General features: G+C 37.7%; 1 protein-coding gene across 1 annotated transcript; it reads left to right on the top strand.

Moving 5' to 3' along the window:
- The first annotated feature begins 828 nt into the window (after window positions 1-828).
- zmp:0000001301 (acyl-CoA-binding domain-containing protein 5) lies at window positions 829-16,850 on the top strand. Its single transcript, XM_036528766.1, has 19 exons — window positions 829-885; window positions 1,074-1,144; window positions 1,342-1,423; window positions 1,825-1,858; window positions 2,049-2,127; window positions 3,761-3,849; window positions 4,457-4,603; window positions 4,909-4,960; window positions 6,335-6,435; window positions 6,690-6,775; window positions 8,532-8,613; window positions 10,277-10,362; window positions 10,784-10,871; window positions 11,606-11,654; window positions 12,158-12,245; window positions 12,563-12,663; window positions 13,264-13,348; window positions 14,795-14,899; window positions 16,703-16,850. The coding sequence occupies exons 2-19, from the start codon at window positions 1,083-1,085 to the stop codon at window positions 16,805-16,807; spliced, it is 1,521 nt and encodes a 506-aa protein (XP_036384659.1). The 5' UTR covers window positions 829-885; window positions 1,074-1,082; the 3' UTR covers window positions 16,808-16,850.
- The last annotated feature ends 2,093 nt before the right edge of the window (window positions 16,851-18,943 follow it).

Genomic DNA, 18,943 nt, shown 5'->3' with positions numbered 1-18,943 from the left:
TCATATTACATTGTAGGCTTCCTGAAAGCTGTTCATAACAATATATTTATATTAGTTAAACCTGATCTTGTCAGCACATTTTATCATGACGTGCATCTGAAGTGTTATGTCATTAAAATTGTGGGGAAGACTGGATGAGGGTTTTGTTGTGCATCAAAGACAGTAGGCAGAGACAAAATTTACTACCAAAAAAAAACTTTTGTGGGCTGTGACTTGCATTTCCCTGCATTTGGTGGTTGTCAAGTGTGTATTATATAGGCATTAGCAAAGGTTTACACACAAAAACATTTTTTAAATAGAACTTTAGGCAAGTGTGTTTATATGGGACTGAGGAGCTTGCAGTGACAAAAAATAATGATTTAATTCCAAAACAATTATAACAATAAATGATAATTAAATAACATTACATAGCATTAAATTTTAACTCTTTTGTGCTTGCTTATAACAGGAAGCATACATTATGAACAACAACATAATATTATGTGATCTTAAACTGTGTAAGCTCTATTTTTTCCATGGAGGTCAAAAAGTGCTGTATATTTGGGGTCTCACTGGCGAGTAATTATTAACGGAAGACCGTTGTGAATGAATCTCCCATATTAAGCATTGCAAACATTTGTTATAATTTCCTAGGTATGAGTATGTGAAGAGATACATTTGCTCCTGAATGGGTAACACTACCCCTGTCTGTACTGGGGTTACCCTAGGTATCTGTGGGAGCTGTTCTCGTTGTTTTATTGGCTGAGGCATGATGACTGTTTATCACCGTAGCTAGGCAACACTAGGACCATGGTGCAGTTTGTCTCCACTTTACAAACTGAAAACAGAGAGCACGTATGTGAACAGACAGATACCACCAACTGAATCCAGCAGAACTGATATTTGGTACTTGTATTACTACATGTGGCATATATATGCTTTGCTGTTGTAATAATGTAGAGAATACAGATCTTTTAACCATAGCACTATTGTTGTATGAAGTTGATCCTATCAAAACAATGCTGATTGTGGGCTAGATCTGGTTGAACAGGAGAAGTTGTTAAAAAGGTAATGTCATTGTTTTTGCTCCTTAGGTATATAAAATGGCCTTAGCAAGTGGACATTGGATTGACAAAGAGATGAAAGGAGAACCGCCAAGTCCCAGGTAAATCACAAAATATGTTCCTCAGAATTGTCTTGGCTGCCTTTTCAAATACCACTTTGTGCATGACACACAATACTAACCGCTTTCATATTGATATTGTCAGCATCTCTAAAAATGAACCATTTGTTCTGCCACAAGTCGTTTATCAATGTCATGCTTAATTAATATGTATAAATCACACAAAATTGTTCTTCTAGACATGGGCATGCTATTGCTGTAGCAGGGAGTGTTGTTTTCCTGTTTGGAGGTGTGTCCACAATGAATTCCCTGGTGAGTAGAGTTTGTACCTTTTCACAATATTGTTCTATAGTTCAGCAGAGAACAGTGTCCCTGCAGAGCTGAAAGCATAACAAACCAGTTTTTAGACAATAGAACTTTGGTCTCCAAAATGCTTTCATCTTGGCTCTAGTTGCATACACTATGGACATCACCCAAAAGATGGTTATCTAGTAGTTTATGACTTTCTATGTTATTATTTAAAATAGGTGCACATGTAACATTGATTAGTCAAGAAAATTGTAGCTTTGCACATTTTAGCATTTTATAATGTGGAGTATACAGCCCTACACATGAGACATTGTGCCCTACAGTACATGTTTAATTCATCTAAACTGCAACATTTAATCTAGATATAAATATTTTCTCTTCTTCTTCTTCTTCTTCTTCTTCAGGAGGATAAGCCAATATATTTGAATGATTTTTACATGCTTACAGGTAAAAAAACCATATTTCTGATCTCGATTTAGATTTTAGGTGTCCTTTAGACTTAACAAGTTTACCACTGGTTACAAACAACCTTCGATATAATGTACTGAAGCACTCTAAGACATAATTGTGACAGATTGTGAAAATATGAAGCTGTTTATTTGTACAACAATGTAACCCCTTCTTCTACTGCTTGTAGTTACACATACTGATGTTACCTGGGAAGTGATGCCTCAGAATGAACTAATACCACCTCCAAGAGAAGGACATACACTTAGGTAAATGAAACAAAGCACTGTTGCAAGTTCTTACAAGCAATTGTACAAATGTAAAATTCATACGTAAGCCCCACCATTTTTGGGATGAATACATTTTTTAAATGGAAAATGTCCTGATTTTGTAAAGATAAAGAGATAAAAAGGTGAAGTCAAAGCACTGTATTAACGCAAACAGTTTCTAAGGACCAAAAACATTATTGCTCTCACCGTGGAAAGGTGTGAAAACAAAAAACGCTCTAATACAACGGCTGGCCACCATGTCAGCCACATGCGTTTTCCATCAGTGCAGAAATGATGGCAGCTGTGTAATGTCTGAGCAATAAAACTGTTAAGCCTCCTTACCAGTTTGTTTGGATCCATGTACCTGCAGGCAATAACCCTGATGAACACTATTGACTGAGAACAACAATCAAATTCTACACTCAGGTGTTAAAATTAAACATATTTTTATTCTTTAGTGATTAGCCTGAATTTTGTATTATCAGTGAACAGAAACGTTGAAGTTTTGAAGGGTTAAATGAAACTAATGGCTAATTAAGTATTGAAGTGGTAAGTAATGATTTTTGCTGGTGACGTTTGGAAGAGGATACACATGCAAATAAACATATATGCTTACCGCTTGTACTGCAGCTATTGTTTGGTAAGGTACAAAAGTAAAAGAATAAGCATATATGAATAAGTCTACAATCAAATTATATGCTTTGACAAAGGAGATGAATCGATCTGTCTATATGTCCTTACATCAATTTGCTTGAGACTATTAAATGAAAACTATGACATGAAAACTGAAATATTAAATAAAAAATAAAAATAGCCTTATGGGCTTAATTCATTAAAGAACACTTAGAAAGCAAATAATGATGTCATGAAGAAGAATGAGAAAAGTGAAATACAGATAAGATAATCATTTATCTTACACAGGCGACTTGAGATGAACAAGAGCACTTGAGGAGAGCAATATGTGGTGACTAAATCTGTAAACGTTTCATGCTTCTCTGCACAGTTGTGTTATCACTGATGGTCCTTTGGGGATTTTGTTCAAAGTTTGTGTGCATGTGGACATTTTTTGGAAAATGTCGCAGTTATTTTACTAGCTAGAAAGCCAGCTACCTAAAAATACTATGGCACCTAGACAGCAAGCAGTCAGCTAAGTTGAATCAGAATAAATGCCATGACACATACAGTAGCTCACCAACTAACAGGCTATCCTGTGCATGGTATTTTTAACATTCCCACAATATGGAAGCCTCTTTTGGTATATAATATATCATTTATGTTTGAACTGTGCATCAACAGTACAAGAGAGGAGCAAATATGAGCAGCACTTTAAAAATAAATGCATATAAAGTCACCATTATTGTTTATTTTAATTTCAAAATACACATACACACAAATGGGCAATGGATACATTTTGTTGCAAATTTTTTTGTACTTGCTTTTACCTTATGAAAAATAAAATGTACGGACCCTGTTTTATCAGAACTGACTATCTGGCTTCCTTACAGAATATCGCTCTGTACTCTACATGCACCGTACAGTATGTACAATGTATGTTTCAGAAGCAAGAAAATCTGTATTATATTAACACACGTATTTGACCAAATGTACATGACCTATATACTTTCTGTTACAGTGTGGTTAAAGGCAAGATTTATTTGTTTGGTGGTTCATCAACTCCAGATGCCAGAGAATGCCTCCCAGGAGTCTATTGCTTTCACATTGGTAAGAAAATACTACGGTTGTGTGCAAATGCTAGTGTCTTATGAATGGGATAGGTTTTAAGAGACACCCAAGAGGTCATGCTTTGAGAAAATAAAACCAAGAAATTTGGTTAGCAGCTCTGTGCTTTTATAAATCTGCCAGATAAAGGCTGTCAGCTTGGTGTCTGTTTCGTTCCTACAACTGAACAATTTCCATGAGGCTTTTGTTTGAAAATATTTGGCTACTAATGGATTTCTACTGAATAGTTATGGACATGTAATTGTATAGTATTGTACAATATTTTATTGTAACTTATTCATCTTTAAGAGAGCTTAGAGGAAAATACATATTTGTATTAAACCATGGCTTGTGAGGTTTATGAATCACTTAGTCATTTACTAGTAATGATAATGAAAATTTCAGCATAGTTGCCTGGAAGAGCTTAGCCTTGATTACCAGCTATGTGTCATTTATGACTGTCTTAGCCAGGAGTCCCTGTACATGGCTGGTAAGTGAGGCTATTGTGATCCTGTTTGTGGATCATTCCAGTCCCACTGAGGCGTGGACTTTGAGGGGAGAAATATTGTCACAGTGCCTGCTCACTACAGCACTTTAATGCACTATTTAGTGCCTCTTACATGGGAGAAGCTGAACATTGGAGGGTTTCCCCCGAAGACCCTGAAGCACAGCTCTGCAGTTGTGGGTGACAACATCTATGTCTTTGGAGGGACTCTGGATGGCATTGCCAGCGATGATCTTCTAATGTTCAACACAGGTAAGAGAAGTCAGCTCTCTGGAGGAGTGCTGCTGGATACTATGAATGACTCATGATTTACAGAAGCACTTCAAGGAACAGCAGTATGAGTTTTGCCCAAGAGGACTCGACAAGTTTTAAAGATTTTTGACCTTCTTTTTTTGCAAAGTTTTGGGGTATACATCAGTAATTCAAAACTGTTGTTATTGGTATTTGCAAGCCTAGTGTTAGTGACTTGTCAAGGATGGAATCCAAATCTGCTGTTTAAATGTCTAATGAAATATGACATTATTTAAGTGAAAGTAACACTCTTTACTCTTTTCCAGTGTCAATGACCTGGACTCCAATCAGGACCACAGGAACTATTCCATCTGGACGGTAATTTCTTGTGTGCAGTGTGGCAGTGTAGCATAATGGTAAGGAGCAGGGCTCATAGCCGAAAGGTTGCCCGTTCAATTCCCCGCTGTGGCACTGCTGTTGTACTCTTGGTTAAGATATTTAACCCAGAATTGCTACAGTAAATATCCAGCTGTATAAATGGGTGACATGTAAAAAATTGTAAGCTATGTTTCCTATGTAAGGTGTTCTGGATAAGAGCACTTAAAAATACCAATAATGTAACGTAATGTAAAAAACTGTAATAGTAGTTATTTGGGCAGTGCATGTTAAAGTGAGAGTTGAAATATTTTATAAAATACATTTTCAGAATATTTTCTATTTTCCTTTAAGTTATTTTAAGTATATAAACTGGCACTACTACATATGGAATGCAGGAGAGATAAAGGCTTATTTTCAGAAACAATGTGAATATTAAATTGAGTTTTTAATTAAAGTTTAGGTCACCAGCTTGAGTGGGGTTGAGTTATAGACACTCACCATTAAATGCATTTCAAGTACAATGTCTCAACTCATCGAAATTTTAAATGAAAATTTAATTTTACGAAGCCCACACAGACACATTGTGACTTCACCTTCAGCCTTCAACCAGGCATTTTTCTTCTGCATCCTTTAGCAAGTTATTACAATGACAAACCATATCAAGGTATATTACAAAGGACACCTTATGTGTCGATGGTAAGGTATTGTGTTCATGTGTCTTGCCATAGTTCTCTCAGAGGGTTAGCTTCAGCAGTTGTATTTGTTGCTCACTGCACATTGTGTGCAATGTATTGCCGAGGTGCAGTTGCAGCAGCCCATGCTGTCATGGGCCTGTGAAAATTAATCTGATGGCCATCTGTCTCTTATTGTGACTCTCACTGCACTTGGCATACTGCTGTATATCACCCTTCCAGGAACCCTGAGGAGGTATCCGTTATCTCTTTCGTGGAATTAGAGTAAATTCACAACACATTCAAAAAGGAGCTACCATTACCTTCCTGTCTACTGGCAGGAAGAGGAGCATTGCCTTATATCACAGGTTGCAGTACTCTTTTAAACACAAGATGATGACATGTTACAGAATTCTGATTCAAGAACTTTGAATCCAGGTGTGTTATTGTTTTTAGTGAAGAAAAACTTTGCTGTAAAACCATTATAAAAGTTTTCATTCAGTAGCTGACTTGTTGATGTAGCAGAATATGTGTCAAATAGTTTTCGACTATTTACAGAATATACTATTCAGTATTCTTCTGCAGAAGTCTATGCATAATATTGATGTCAGTTTGCCAGCATATTCTAGAACTTAGATGCAGACACTCTCTGCATGCCTTTACAGTTATTGAATAAAATGAAGAAATGTTAACCTCTCCCCAGATTTAACCACAAGCTTGCTGTGGTCAATGAGCAGATCTACTTGTTTGGAGGTTGCTCGGCATATGACTACTACTACAAGGATGTCCATGTGCTGAATGCAGGTAAATGAGAGATTGCTGCAAAATGGAGAAAAATTATGACTTTTGTTTTAGATTACATAAATGTTTATTAGCAACTGATTGACACTACTTGGGTTGACTATATACGTAAGTAAAAGCATTTGAGAGTGGAGACTGAACCAAAACATGTGTCCTTCTTTCAGCACTGGAAATGTCTTCTCCTGGTACGGATTAGCATAAGAGTGAAGATAAATGCAAGAATTGTGATATTATTATTTTTTTTATTTTTGCTCTAGATACCCTCGTGTGGCAGAAATGTGAAGTGAAAGGAGAATTCCCCCTTGCCTGTGAAGGTCAAACTCTCACACCACATCATGACAAGGTAGAGACATTATAAAACAGACAATCCCATCCTACTCTCACAAAGGATTCAGACACATAGCTGGCTTGACTACCTGCAGCTGGCAAACCTTGACATGATATGTTGTTTTTTTTTTACCTTGAATACAATTGCTTTGTGTTCTGTCATGTATCAAAATGAATCTTGTACTCCATAACACATGCATGATTTTTAAGGTCTGTATGTTACTCAGAGTACATGCGTTACCCTGGAAGGATCGTTATGAGATCTCCTCTGAGTAATGCATGCTCCTAAACCTGTAGTGGAAGAGACAGATACGTGCAATTGGTTTCAGAAAGAGCCTCTAAATGTGCAATGCTGCAACAATGAATATAAACTGATAACAGGTCTACAAGTCCAGGTAGGGAAGAAAAGCTATCTATGTCCAGGAAAACAAATACTTGTTTTTGCCAAAATCTCCAAAAATGTAGAAAACCTTTTGCTGCACTAATGCAGAGACTGTGTGATGCAAGCACTTTAGCAATGTGTTTTGGTTCGGCCCATCTGACTTGAAATGTGCTTTGGTTCATCTGGGCCTGAAATCAGCTATACCAGCTGTTTTAAAGGTAAGGATTAGCACATCCAGTTATGATTTTCTGTGGTGTTCCCCTTTAAGATTCTTAGCAAATCAGCAAAGAAAGAGCAGTGTCCCACCAAGGTTAGAACCCCAGACCCAATCAAAAGCCCTGTTCCCATTATCTTATCAAGTCTCCTGCACTTATTGCTGTAGGAATAGGAAATGGTAATCCATTCAGTTGTATGTGCTTCCTGAGTGTATAGATATTTAGCATCTAAAAACAAGGGAGGTGAGCATACTCTGGAATGCTTCTTTTTAATGAGTAAGCCTGGAACACACCTGGTTTAGACAATATGCATTCCAGTCTCAGTCCCATGTCCTGCGCAAGAATAGAGCACAGTAATCTAGTTTTATAATGTAAATTTTTATGTTCCCCACAACTTTTATATTTTCCTTCTACAAATATAGAAATCTAAAACCTTGAACACAGGGATTTATTCCATATGCTAATGTTAGTATAAGGAGATTATGACTCAGCTTTCTTATCCTGCAAACAATTTCCCACATTCCAGCTCTCCACGGCTGACCAATCGGCATTCATCCTGTAAGGCCTTAGACTATAAGATTTAAAAACATTATAATGGGATAATACCTGGACTGACTGACTGTAGAGTGCTGACATAATATTGCATTGAAATTGAATTTGAGCAACAGAGTGCAGTGCAGCTTTCTGCACTGCAATGCACTGACAGAGCTGTTGCGGTGTACAATCTCAGGATCAAAAAGGAAATTATTGTAAACATTCTGTAGTATGCCATTTTGAACCCGGTTTCAAAAATAAAAGCCATATGGCATACAGCAGACAACATATTTCTGAAGATTAGATTTTGGCCCATTAAATATCGGCTGAATACACGCAGAATATGTCCATTGAATGAAAAATACATACAAACCGCCCAAAATATATATTGCTAAACATTAATCGTGATTATTCTTATTAATATACCTTCATAATATTTCAAACTTTCAATAAATGTAGTGTTAGAAAGCATCTTACACAAATTAAAATACATAGAAAAATGTTTGGCCTAACTAAAATTTATTTCTGTACTGAATGATTATTTCTGTAGCAAGCATTATTTTATCATGTTGAAGGTCTGGTGAACTTATTATGATTAGTATGTAACATTTTGTGGTTATTTTTGATCTCACTCAATGCAGGATATTTACTTCTTTGGAGGAAAATGCATCAACAAAAATGGAACTGTGACTTCAATGAATGAAATACAAAAGCTAAGCATTGGTAAGTCAAATGGGACTGAAAATAAAACATTGCTAAGCTCTCCAAACTGAAGTGAATTCTATTATACTTGTGTGGAGGGCTCCACCTAATGGTAACTAATGCCTGTCTATGAAGCAGTTGCAGGCTTACCTTGTTTCAGGGCATTCAACTCTAGATGATCAAATCTAGTCATCAATGTGCCAGCCTTAAAATAGCCTCATTTAGTTCTTATCCCATGTAGGTTGTTTTTATTCCCTCTAGAATATAGACAGTCCAGTGTATTGCACATAACTGAATGATTGTTTCCTATGCAAGCAGTTCCTGTGCTCCAATACACTCACACCTGCAGCGACTTTTCATACTACACACAATACACCACAACGAAGCAAGTGCTGTTTGCAGGAGTGGCAACTGATAGGTGTCTGGTGAGTCACAGGGTGCCTGAAAATGGTGAAACAAGGAAGCCCTGCCAACAAACCCACTTCTCTCCTGAAGGAACAAAGACAATTTGTTCCGTCGTTATGGGTTTCTTGTCATTGCTAGCTGATGACACAGCTGGGCTGCAGCCCAAGCCATAGAACGTCTTGCCTTGTAGGCCGAGCCACCCAGTAGCCTGTGAAATGTTATTTTAGATTAATTTAAAATTAAACACATTATTCATAGGATTACTAATTTCAATGCTTCTTATTAATTCAACACAAGCATCTCAATCAGCCCCCTGAATTCCTTTACATGAGGACACTCTACAGTAAACTACAGTGTACCTCTTCCCTTCTTTTTTAATGTATTGTTTTCTCATAGTTTTTTTTTTTTTAATGATTACAGCTTCTGAAATGGCCACATAAAAATTTTATGCTCACATAAAAAGTGAGCTGTGACCAAATCACAACATTTTCACAACACTGTGATACGTTATAATTACCTATTTAGTAAAACATACACGCTTCCTAATTTCCACCCCTTATTTTCAATTAATAACAGGCAATTATTGTCTTCGTCTCCTCACACCCAGCAGTTCCTGTTGATACTTTAATATCACGGCTCGCTAAGTAAATAACATTTTTTTTTCTGAAAGTTAACAGTTTTATTCAGAGACTGTCTGCTATTTGCTTAGCTTGCTTGTTCATGCCACAGCGAGGGTGGCCGTTGTGTTAGTTGCAGACTGCTTTCATATGCCAGTGGCATTTCTGTGTTTCTGGCAGACAGCTCAGTAATTTGCAAGCCTGATAGGACTTCCTGCTCAATGATATTGCCGAAGTATCTCCTACCAGATGAGGCTGAAATTTGATCTAATATCGAAGGATTCGGCAGGATTTGCCGCCGGTCTCGATTCAGATTAACATGTATAACAAATTCAGTCTCAAAATCTTTTAGCAGCACGTGCCCAGCCTGACTCATAAAAACATTCGAGTTATCAGTAAGGATTGAGCCAAGACGAATAATAATTAGTCATTTATTTTCAGTGTACCCTTTTAACATGGAGATGATTCCTGTTAGGCAGTGCACACATACATAGACATACATGCATTCTTACATGGTATTACATACATAAGTCTAAATTGTAAGAAAAAAAACATTCTAGTAATATTTTGCATGTCAGATGTGCTTATCTTTCGCTGCTATTTAACATGATGATCTTAACATGATCTCTCTCTCTCTCTCTCTCTCTCTCTCTCTCTCTCAGCAAAGATGAAGTGGAAGGTGCCACTGTACATAGGGATTCCTCCAGCCCCACGTCACAGCCACACAGCATTCATCATCCACAGCCACGTGCGTGTTGGGGGGGGGGGGGGGGGGGGGGGGGGTTAGTGCAGCCTTCTGATGTCTGGTAGTAGTGCTATACTGCTCTTTTCTCACAAATGGCAGATCCTGCATACTGTGTCTATTTAACATTTCATAGCCTCTGGAATGGTGAGGGTTGCCATAATATTGATTAAGTGATTGTATCAATATCTCAGGAGGCCTGTTATTATCTACCTTCACAGACCTGCTGTTGAATATCATGTTGTAGGTAAATATGCTATGCTATCACGTACACAGTATATATTGGGGCAGGTGTGAAGGCAGAATTCTATAGTACCTTTTCATTTCACAAAGAGTCTTATATATTTTGATTGTCCATTACTTTATTTCTTACACTATAGTACCTATGTCTTTGTATATGTAAATCTATGCATTTGTTGCTTATTAGCTGTACGTATTTGGTGGCAAAAATGAAGATCAAGAATTCAATGACTTGAATGTGATGAAACTGATCAACCCCTCAGAAAGGCAGCCAGGTATGTACATACTTTTCATATATATATATATATATATAAATAACTATGTGCTTTCACATGTGCCCATATGGAGTACTGTGCAGCTCTGTGTGGCCTCTTCCAGTGAATGGTGCATGAGCATCATCCATGCCAGTGATCACACCAGCTAGGCACAGCTTGGAAGGTAGTCCTGGGGAAGCATTCTGAGCTGGCTTGCTTTTTGACAGGAGCTACCTCCCACTGCGTTGACTGTGGCCCCACATTGTTGGAATAAAATTGCACTTAGAGCAACCAGAATGAGAAATAAATGAAGGAGAGTGTAGGTTTGTTTCGTTTTTGGTGTTGTTTGGTGTTGCGCTACCATGTTAAAGTATAAATTGAGCAACAAAAAAAAAAAATCACCATCAGCAGAACAATAATGTGAGCTAAAGCAACAGGAGAGCTCATAGCAACATCAGCACCTGAAGCCTAAAAATAACAGAGCTGACAGAAAAAAAACCCACTCTAGAAACTGCAGTGCATTAAGTTTCTTGTAATGCACAAGCTACTGCTCCCAAATGTTGTTATTGAGAATATATATGTGTGGTCCATTTCTTTGGAGCAGTATACCATAATCGCTCCAGGTAACGCTACAGAATATTTGACAGCAGCTGAAATTATTTCAAAGATGAAAAGTGCCACTTTAAAACAACAAAAAACATTTTTTTATTCAAATGTATTCTGATCAAGGTCATGTTTTCATTCTATTGTCAAAGTAATGAAGGAGATCCTGTCTGAATTTGGAATCCAGGGAGTCAGTAATGGGTGAGTGACTTTCGCTCTGTGATATTGTCAATTTTAATGAGGCACTGCACAGTTTCAGCTTCCCTCCCAAAATAGATAAGATGTCAGATTAGTATGCATACTGTAAAAGTTTCTAAGTTTCAAAAAGGTTGGTGTGAATGGGTGATTGTGGAAGTGGAGTTGCAACCTTAAATCTGCAGGCTGATCTTGCAGTTGTATCAGAGGGCTTTGTTAAATTCAGCTTTGATATTGGATTATTATGTATAAACTCTTGCCAAGAGTGCCTACTCAACAAATAAATAATTTGTAACATGTAGTTGTAGTCAGGAAATGTTCCTGTATGCTGCATTATGGTGTCATCACAGTTACATGTTATATCACCAATAATATGGCTGTGAAACATTACTGTGGTAAAATTGTTGTTTTCTTAATAACTTTGTGTGTTTTGCTCTGATTCATTCAAGATGTTTTTCTCTGTTCCTACCCGGTTTACATTTATCCCGTTGTATGCATATTTTTCTAAGATTTGCACCTACAAAGGTTCCCAATGTCAAGTATGAGCTGAGTGAGTCTCCCTTTCCTGCAAAAATGGAATCATTTCCAAATATCCAAGTGAGTTTAAAGGTCAGAATAGCCCTTTCCCCAAAGGAATATAAATAATTGTTTACTGCTGTGTTAGTTATAATCATTATTCAGTGGCCATCTAGACTGTATCGCAGTTTCTTGAGCATATGCAAACTCTATGGGAATCCAAAGTGACAAAGTGGTTAAAATTTTAAAAAGTAGTCAGAATCAGAATTGGTAGCCTTCATGCTTATAACAGAAAGCACGCTATTTTTATATGATATCATGATATTTGCCACTTAAGATCAGAGAGTGAGTGAAATGTGTTGTTGATAATGCTGGTGACAACACTTGTTCATTTTTAGCCCACTGGCCACAGGGATTTTAGCGTTGTCCGTAATGAAGCCTTGAATATGATCCACAAAGCTTTCTCCATGCTGGACGTGGAATTCCAGAAGCTGGACAGGTGCAGTATATTGCTTTTAACAAAATCAATGCTGGCCTTGGGGTCTCAATAGCATCCCTAAATAATTAAAACATTGTTGTGAATAAAAGGCAGAAAGATCAAAACGCTGTCTTGGGTGCCTGAAGGGCAAAGAAGATATAGCAGGCTTATTGTGTGCCCTGTGAATTAATGTGTAGTGATTGTATGTCTGCTGATGACAATTATCAAATTATTTAAATTGCTGTCATCAAAAGCTGGATGTGTCAAAACCTCTCACAGTTCAGCAGGCATAAGATTTGTGTCATGTTTCTGTGGCTAACGGCTCATTTAATTTTTCAGTGAACTATTACTAATATTACTAATATTGCTAAAACATTATGTTTATATCATCCTTGCAGCGATTCATATGGTGTTTTGTAGAATTGTTTAGGTAAATTATTACCTAAATTAGTACCATCATAATAAAATCCTATCATTCATACTAAATATAAGCTTCGTTATTGAATCTAAGTTTTGGTGTGTGAGCAACCTTTCTTTAAATGGAATGCATATTATTTTATATAAGTATAGTGTCAAAGTCTAATTACATGATTGTTGTTTGGCCTGTTCACTTTGTTGCAGTGAAAAGTCACAGCTTGCCCAAGCTGCTATTGCTCTTCAGTATGAGAAAGAAGCCTACAGTGCTCAGCATCAAAAACAGCAACAGGTATGTGCTCCAACTGATCCTTGCATGTGTCCACTGTATTCATGTATTACTGTGCATGCAATTATTAATATATTTTATTTCAATGAATAGTCTATGCACTATACTTACTGACTGCTTACTGCTCAGGTCAGTTATATATGGTATTATAGTATAATACAGGCTGTTCTACTGATTGATGTATCTTGATCATTATACATGATCATATGACAAAAATGCAAGGATTAAAAACAGCCAAACTCTTGCGACTTACTGTGTGCCTCTTAAAGTTACGATATCAACAATGTGGCCATTCACACAATATGCTAGCCTTGGATCACCATATAAACCACATCAGTAGGGTTATAATGCAGCCCAACGCTGCCTAATTTAACTTTTGCTCTTTGCATCAAGCTGGGTTCTACAGCCTCACTAAACTCAAATGTCACAGTGTTTAACTTGTTTGTATTAAGGATAACAGTAGGACAACACTGTGAAATAGGTGGTTCCCTTAGCTGCACTCAAGCCAGCCAGACCCAAGCCTTGCCAGATTTAATACTCTTATATGTATAGTTGTCTATCAGTCCAAAAAGTCTCTTATATTCCCCAGTCATTATAGTCTACATAAAATTGTTTATCCTGATTTCGTATTTATCGTTTTCTATCAAGTTGTGTCTCTGAGCTAAGAAAGTACAGTGATCAACAGTGTGTCTGCTTATGTGATCAAAAGATTTGTTTGTAGACTGTATGTGAGGTGGAATTATAGTGTAATGCTCAAAGATCAGAACATCATGTGCCTGAAACCTTGTAAGCCCATAAATTATTTGAAGTAGCTCAAATCCCTCTACAAGATCAATAAAAGCCTAGTTTTGCTTAATATCCATCATCATTTTAGTGGCATGTCCCACCCTTGATTCATATTAAAATATATAGTCAAATTTTAACCAGGACATTGATCTATTAAGACAAAGTGGGGTTGCCTTGAATGTATAATCCAGCCCTATGCAAACACTCATTATATAAGATCAGTTGGATTTATGCATCTATGGGCGACATTGAACATCTTTACATCATCGAGTTCTGTGAGGTTATTATGAAAAACTATCATAACTTCTTTTTCTGAGCCTACTTCGTCCAGAACAGTTTAGCCTGAGTGAATATCTTGGCTGGGTAAGTTTACCTATATATATGTGTGTGTGTGTGTGTGTGCGAGTGTGTGTGTATGCGTGTGTGCGTGTGTGTGAGTGTGTGTGTACATCCATGCTCAGAAGTTAATGAGAACTCATCTCTTGAAGCTGCTGCAAAAAGATGTAGCTGGACTTATTACACCAGGAGCAAGGCTCAGCACAAAAGGCCTAATCAAGTCTGTCCACAGGACTCCTTTTTTATCGTTTCTTTTGTTAATGGGCCATTTTGGTTTTCACAATAATTCAGAGGAAGCTGCTTACAGTTGTGGTTCTTGTTGCGCAGGAACTTCAGGAAATGCTGGAGAAACACAAGGCCCAGAACGAGGCCTGGCTGCGAGCCCGGGCAGAGGAGAATGACAAGGAGAGGAAGGAACTGTGCAAACTGAGGGTGTGCACCAGCGCATGCTGTGGCAGCAACACTTCCATTAACAGCACACCATAGACCGCATATTGGCTGGAAATTTGAATTTCAAATTGTCACCCCACCCATGAGTTGCTAGACCCACAGCACTCTTACCAGATTTTTAAAATGTCATTTTAAGAGGAGTAAAATTTGAACTCAACATATAAATATATTTTTGTTGGGCACAGAGCTAAATGTAACATGGAGTCTGTCCCGATTGAAAGAAGGTATAGTGTTCATGTACAGGTGTACATGTCAAATTTAGATTTTTTTTTCTTTCCAAAAGCTCAAATGTAAAGGAGATGAAGGGGACCTATGGCAGAGTGCAGATTTAATTTGCTAAATGTATTCCTTGAATGTGCAGCAGTTTGAAGGATCAGCAGTTTTAAATCATAACAAGGTAAAAGTGGGAAGGTGAAAAAAAGGAAGAATTGGGAGGGGTTAACAGAGCTGTCAATACTTAAGATTATGTATCATTAGCTGTATGGACAATATTTCCACTGCAGCACTGCAGTGCTTTATGGTTTTAAGCTGATGAACTGTTTCTCACAGTATTCTTTTAAATGATAACAATGATACTTTTTGTCTGTTTGGTGCCTTTCCCATATTCATTGTGCTGCACAGCACCAGGTAAAATACAATGACATTGTTTTTTAAATGAAAAGTCACAGCCCATGCTGAATCATACAACAGACATATAAACAGTGTAAAGATATAAGTTCAGAAAGATTTTCCCTTTAACTGTATTTCCTAGTCAAAACCTCGGTACCAACCAAGGAATCTGGTTCAGAGAGAAAAGACGCTTGTGTCAGCTTCAGTTTAAGTGTTACGCCTGAGCCCTTCGGCCAGAGTTGGGGCCTAGCCGTGTCATTTGTCAACAATGACCAGAACCTACATTAGCTGAAGGAATTGGTTTTGTTTGACTGGAGAGAGGAGCCGGTGGGTTGGTTTTGTTTGACTGGAGATAGGAGCGGGTGGGTTGGTTTTGTTTGACTGGAGAGAGGAGCCGGTGGGTTGGTTTTGTTTGACTGGAGAGAGGAGCCGGTGGGTTGGTTTTGTTTGACTGGAGAGAGGAGCCGGTGGGTTGGTTTTGTTTGACTGGAGATAGGAGCGGGTGGGTTGGTTTTGTTTGACTGGAGAGAGGAGCGGGTGGGTTGGTTTTGTTTGACTGGAGATAGGAGCGGGTGGGTTGACCACAGTCCCCTCAGTGCACCTCTCTTGGTACCCTCCAGCTTGTTTGGGCTCATGTGAGTTTCTCAGATAACATACGGAGGATGCACCTGTTGTCTGTTTGCCGTCTCCCTGATGGTGCACTAGGGAGCTTAAAGTGTAGAAAATAGTGGTTATGGTAGAAAAATCGAACAGCCATATTCAAGGCAGTAGGTTGTGCTACAACTCTGGAGCGATGAAAGAACCGTTTGGGAATGGGTTGTGATAATCTTTTACTGTAGACCTTCATACAAAAGTAAACTGCATGGCAAAGTCATGCAATGTTGCTTAACTGCCAGTTGCAGATCCCGAGACTTCCCTGTACCTGTATATGAACTTGCTAATTGAGTTTTTACAGTTCAAATCTGTAGTCCATTACCTATGAACACCTGTCTTGTTTTCCTGATTTATATTTTCATTCATGTGGCAGCAGCACTACCATTAATAGAATTAATGTCATGGCCTCTTGAAAATTGATGGTGGCCAGAGGGAAAATGAAACTACTTCTGAACTGAATATGAAAAAGACTCAACTTGCAATTGGTTATATTATATTTATCTGTTTGTTTATTTGCTACAGGAAGAAGTGTTACATGAACAGGAGAGACTCAAAGAGGAACAGAGGAACCTTCAGAAACGAAATGAGCAGCTTCTCTCAATTATGCAGCAGTTCAAAGGCATGTGATGGCTCTGTCTTGGCCTCATCGTCACTGTACACGTGTGGGTTTCTATGAGCAGTTTGCTTTACCACACTCAATGGGGTGTCAGCTCATAGCTTAGATAAACCAGATGTTTGTTTTGGTCCACCGGTATATTTGAATGGTTAGCATTTTTTGCATAGCTGAGATTAACCAACTCTGTCCATTCACAGCACAGTCTTATAAAACATTGCTGGATTCTAGAAACAACACAATAGCTTGACCCTGATAAATAAACAAATTATACAATATTTTATTCAATATTTTAATTACATTCTTCTGCACAAACAAACTGACTTGGACAGGATGGCTCCATTGATATGTATAATGCACTGATCAGTGTAGTATAATCCCTAAAATGAATATCATCTCTGTTGTTTGACTTGGACGCAAGTCAACAATGTTGGCCAACTATCATGTTTCATCAGTAAAGTAAAGAAAACATTCAATGTCCTCATAGCCCATTCTCAGCTAATTGTGAACTAGACTGGACTAGACTGGAACTAGAATGGACAAGATTCAAAATGAAGATGTAGAATAAAATGCTTATCAGATAATTCAGGTTATGCTGACACAAAACTGGGTCTTTCAATGAAATTGACTGTTTCTTCAACTTAAAGGCATTGCAGGATATTGCTTCTCACCAATGATAAGGTTCAAGCCATGGATAGCAGTGGTGGATTTTGCACACATTTTAAGAGGGCTGTTGCATGGATGCTGGATAATGGATGTTGGACAATGTATGTATGCTGACGTGATTACTTAACTATTCAGTTTAATTTAAATGTTAAAATAGATGGTAATGGTCAAAGAATTTCTTAAAAATCAAAATATAATCCAGTTTGACTTATGATGGTCCCTGTTGCACCGTGATTTGTAACATGATTTAAAAGGTGACATTGCTACCTGTTTACAAATTGCTTCAGATGTGAGATTAAAACTTGTTAACAAATTACTTCAGTAATAAGTCATCTATATAAATGGATATTATGTCAGATGTGTAAATTGTCTGGATGAGGGCATCTGCTTGGCAAATATTGTAATACAGCTCCATGTTCATACATGATGTGATCAACAAATGTTATCTTGCATATTCCATGCCTCTGCCGCTGCTGTGTGTATTTGTGTAATAGCACCTAAGGCTACATTTCTGTTGTTTGTTGTTCTTTTGTTTTTGTTTTTTTTTTCTTTCCAAACAATGTATTGTAGTTTTCCAATCAGTTTATAACAAATGGTTATGCATGTGTACTGTATAATATTTAACAATATAAATAATATAATTTATGCAAAGGTCAAGGAGGGTTAAAGGTCAAGCCAGTGCACATCAGAGAAATCCCAGGTATCATTACCATTGGCAAAGATATACATGAAGTCATGAAGACACACTAAAAAATATGTGGATATTTGCTAACTAATAACAAGTTGGGCTGTCCTTTGCAGAATTCAGAATGTTTTGGTCGTTCTTGGAATGCTGTTATACAGGTTTTGAACTGTTTCTACTGGGATGTAGGACCATTCTTGAAGAAGAAAAGCATGAGTTCTTTGATAGATCGATGAAGGTGGACTTTATCCTGGTGTTGATAGATCAATGAAGGTGGACTTTATCATGGTGTTGATGAAACCAGTCTTGAATCTGTTTAGCTGTGTGTGTGTGTGTGTGTGTGTGTGTGTGTGTGTGTATGTCAGGGGGTGGAGGGCAGGGACCATGTTACCCTTATGTAATATGGGAAACATCTTGACAAGACAATGTTCACACCACAGGGTGCTCCTGGTTACCTGAAATGGCTCTGTAGTCTTTGGCTGTACCTCTACCAGGCAGAATAGTAATAATTCCTCCCACAAGATAGCTGCCCGTGCCATAACAGGTCCACTACCATGCTTTATAGCTGGAGGCAGGCAATGTGGGTTGAAGGCTTCCTGTGGCTTTCTCCAAACATAAACCATCCAGATGTAGGAAAAAAGAGTAAAGGGGGACTCATCATACCATAATACTTTCTTCTACTGCTGCTGTTGCGCATTGGCCTTGGTTACGAGCAGTTTCCAAATGGCAATACTACCATAAATATTAGCTTTGTGAAGCCCTCAGCATACAGTTTTTGTTGAGACTGGGTCACAAAACTATA

The sequence above is a fragment of the Megalops cyprinoides genome, chromosome 5 (genome assembly GCF_013368585.1).
Source record: "Megalops cyprinoides isolate fMegCyp1 chromosome 5, fMegCyp1.pri, whole genome shotgun sequence".
Taxonomy (NCBI): domain Eukaryota; kingdom Metazoa; phylum Chordata; class Actinopteri; order Elopiformes; family Megalopidae; genus Megalops; species Megalops cyprinoides.
The sequence above is the reverse complement of the archived record's forward strand: the minus strand, read 5'-3'. Positions and strand labels throughout refer to the sequence as shown.